Genomic DNA, 2,900 nt, shown 5'->3' with positions numbered 1-2,900 from the left:
AGCTACGGCGTGTCCCTGAAGTCGAGTTTCACCAAGTAGCGGACCTGGAGCGCAGGAACCATGGAGCGCTTGTCCTGGAAGTCAAGTTTCACCAGGAAGCGGACCTGGACAGCCAGAACTACGGAAAATTAGTCCTGAAAGTCAAAAGTCACCAGGTCAAGGACCTGGAGCGCAGAAACTACGGAGCGCATGACCTGGAAGTCGAATTTCATCAGGTAGCGGACCTGGAGCATAGAAGCTAAGGAGCGCTTGTCCTGGAACTCGAGTTGCACCAGGAAGCGGACCTGGAGCGCTAGACCTGGAAGTCGAGTTTCACCAGGTAGCGGACCTGAAGCATAGAAACTACGGAGCGCTTGTCCCGGAACTCGAGTTGCATCAGGAAGCGGACCCGGAGTGCAGGAACCACGGAGGTAGAGAACCCGGTACTCGAAATCTGGGGAGCGCGATTCTCGCACGTCCGCTCCACTGCACAGTCGTTTCCAGACTGAGGAATTCGGCTGATTTTCGTCTATATAGATCGATGACGTCAAGAAAAAAAAAATTGGGTGACGTCACTTTCTGAACATCCGAACATCCAAACTATGGTTTCGAACTTTAATACTATGTATGATGCATGATGTATGATGTATGATGAAATAATATGACGCATGATGATTTCAGTTTTTACATTTCAGACAAGAAATACGCACTTTATTTTTCATGCCAATTCCAGGCTCACGCGGCCAGGCCCTTCGTGGTCAGCCGTTGACTAAAGATATATTCTTCAATTAACGGATCAGCTAACGCTGCCGTTCTGCGACAGTTGGATGATAAAAATTTTTGCCCGCACCTTTCAAATGTGTGTTAAAATACATTCGCAGTTTTAAGAAGCTTCGTTCTATCTCGCCCTATAAAAAAAAAAAAAAAATCGCCGACCTTTTTAGGTCTTTAAATCAGGACATTCCGTTAAATACTGTCTCATATACGGAGCATCTCATTCCATCTCAATCAAACTTAGCGCATCCGTGATGTGTTACAGTTACTCTGAAGTTTTTTCCATACGAACACTTTTCGAAAAATAATTCTGCTTCTCTACCCAACGTAGATACTTCACTTGCGACTAGCTAAAACAGCGTTTCGATTCTATGCCTCCGAAAATTCAAGATCGAGAGAGCAAATGAAAAGTTGTGGGAATAATTACGAATATTAATTTTTTAATGTTTGTGCACGTGCCAAGTCATAACAATATTTCCAAAAAAATATGATCGTTTATTTTATACCGGTCAATTGGTGTGATGGAAGGGGCCAAATGTTAGCCTCTTCTGGAGTATAAAAAACCCAACTTCTCAAAATTAAAGTATTTCTTGTGCTACTACACTACGTTTCAGAAATCTTGCTATATTGTCCTTTTGCGAATCAAACTTATGTATGTTCTCCATTCCATTTTCTTTTGCTTCATCAATCAATTCTTTCGTAAATTTCTCCAAATCCTCATTTCGCAAGTCTACCATAAATTTTCGTGATTCTACAAGTATTTTTGCATGTAACTTTGCCATCAGTATCACATTTGGTAAATGTTTTGTCATGTTATGCGCAATCCAGATCAGGTCAAATTTTTGTATAAATTCCTTTTTGTTTTTATACTTATCAATGGCTGTCAATGGATGGAAGATTACCTGTAAGTGTAACAAGTGAAATTTCATGAATCCATTCATGGTTGAGTGCGTATATTATGAGTGAAACACTTTTTCAGGTATGATACATAGAACGTGGTAGATTCATACTTTGAAATCCGGAATATTTTTCCAAATAATTTTTTTTTTCTGACGATTAAATTCGTCATCCGTTGACCATGTCTCTTGTTCAATATCATTGTTTGGTATTTCTGTTATTATTACTGCATTCAGAAGAGAGGGATCACGATGAGCAGCAACCACATCATCGCACATGGGTTCATTACTTCTAGTTTCATGTATAGCGCGCATAACTTCGCGCTCAGCAATGTCGGTGGCTCTCAGTTTTCTGTCAAGTATTTAAATTACAAATTAACAATACGATTTAGGGTGTTGGTGATTTTAACCTAATATTCATAGACTGCGAGAAATTTCTCCTTCAATTTTAACTATCCAATAAAGATCCTTCCATTTTTTTCTTCTTCATTTTGTCAGTAATGGGAAACACGAAGAATCTGAACAATTACAGTAGCTGGTGGTAATTGTGTATATATAGATTTTAATGGTATACTGACACCATAGATAAGTTATAGTTTAGTTTCAAGTTACACCTGTAAATTGATTTATTAATTTGTGCTCAATTACTCTTTTTTTTTTTCACTTCCCAAACTCCATGTGAAGTATGGCCCAACATTAATGTCTCCCATGTAGGCGTAGTGTATAAACCCTTTCCCATGACTTATAATGTTGTTGATGAGAGTGGGATTACTTCTTGCAGGCTCACCTTCGATCCATGTGAAAGCAATACCAGTGCCTCTCCAAAATCTACAGAAAAAATCCATGTATGTTTTCGTTTAAATTCAGGTTGCTCACACTAAGAATTCACGTGCTAATACTAAAATTTGTGAAAAGTGCTCAGCTAAGTATATAATTGTCATAAATTCTGAAGGTCGACCTGTACTCGTGGAGCGTTAAATTGGTATTTTCTCTATACTTCAATACCATGTGATAATCCCAGTCAAACACACCCTCTCGGCAATCGTATCGTACCTCTAATGCTTTTCGTATTCTATGATCCCAATATTCCATAATAGGAATACCTTCGCAAGTTGCTCTTTTCCAAAACCTATAGATGTATGTACATACGTAATAGAAAAAAGTTACATCTGATTTTATTAGGACAATGTTAAGATAAGTAGTAATATCAAGTCTGGTACAAACTTGAAAATTGATTCCAAACTATCTCTG

At 38.6% G+C, this 2,900-nt stretch overlaps 1 protein-coding gene across 1 annotated transcript in view; it reads right to left on the bottom strand.

The window, feature by feature from the left end:
- Positions 1-1,246: 1,246 nt before the first annotated feature.
- The window catches only part of LOC124297298 (dynein axonemal assembly factor 3), a 2,607-nt gene continuing 953 nt past the window's right edge, over positions 1,247-2,900 (bottom strand). The window contains exons 2-6 of the mRNA XM_046748187.1: positions 2,874-2,900; positions 2,608-2,778; positions 2,298-2,477; positions 1,764-2,001; positions 1,247-1,655 (exon numbers count right to left, since the gene is read on the bottom strand). The exon at positions 2,874-2,900 is cut by the window's right edge and continues 163 nt beyond it. Of these exons, the coding sequence (XP_046604143.1) occupies positions 1,332-1,655; positions 1,764-2,001; positions 2,298-2,477; positions 2,608-2,778; positions 2,874-2,900 (940 nt within the window). The 3' untranslated portion in view covers positions 1,247-1,331. The remainder of the gene's footprint in view (positions 1,656-1,763; positions 2,002-2,297; positions 2,478-2,607; positions 2,779-2,873) is intronic.

The sequence above is a fragment of the Neodiprion virginianus genome, chromosome 2, assembly GCF_021901495.1.
Source record: "Neodiprion virginianus isolate iyNeoVirg1 chromosome 2, iyNeoVirg1.1, whole genome shotgun sequence".
NCBI lineage: Eukaryota > Metazoa > Arthropoda > Insecta > Hymenoptera > Diprionidae > Neodiprion > Neodiprion virginianus.
The sequence above is the reverse complement of the archived record's forward strand: the minus strand, read 5'-3'. Positions and strand labels throughout refer to the sequence as shown.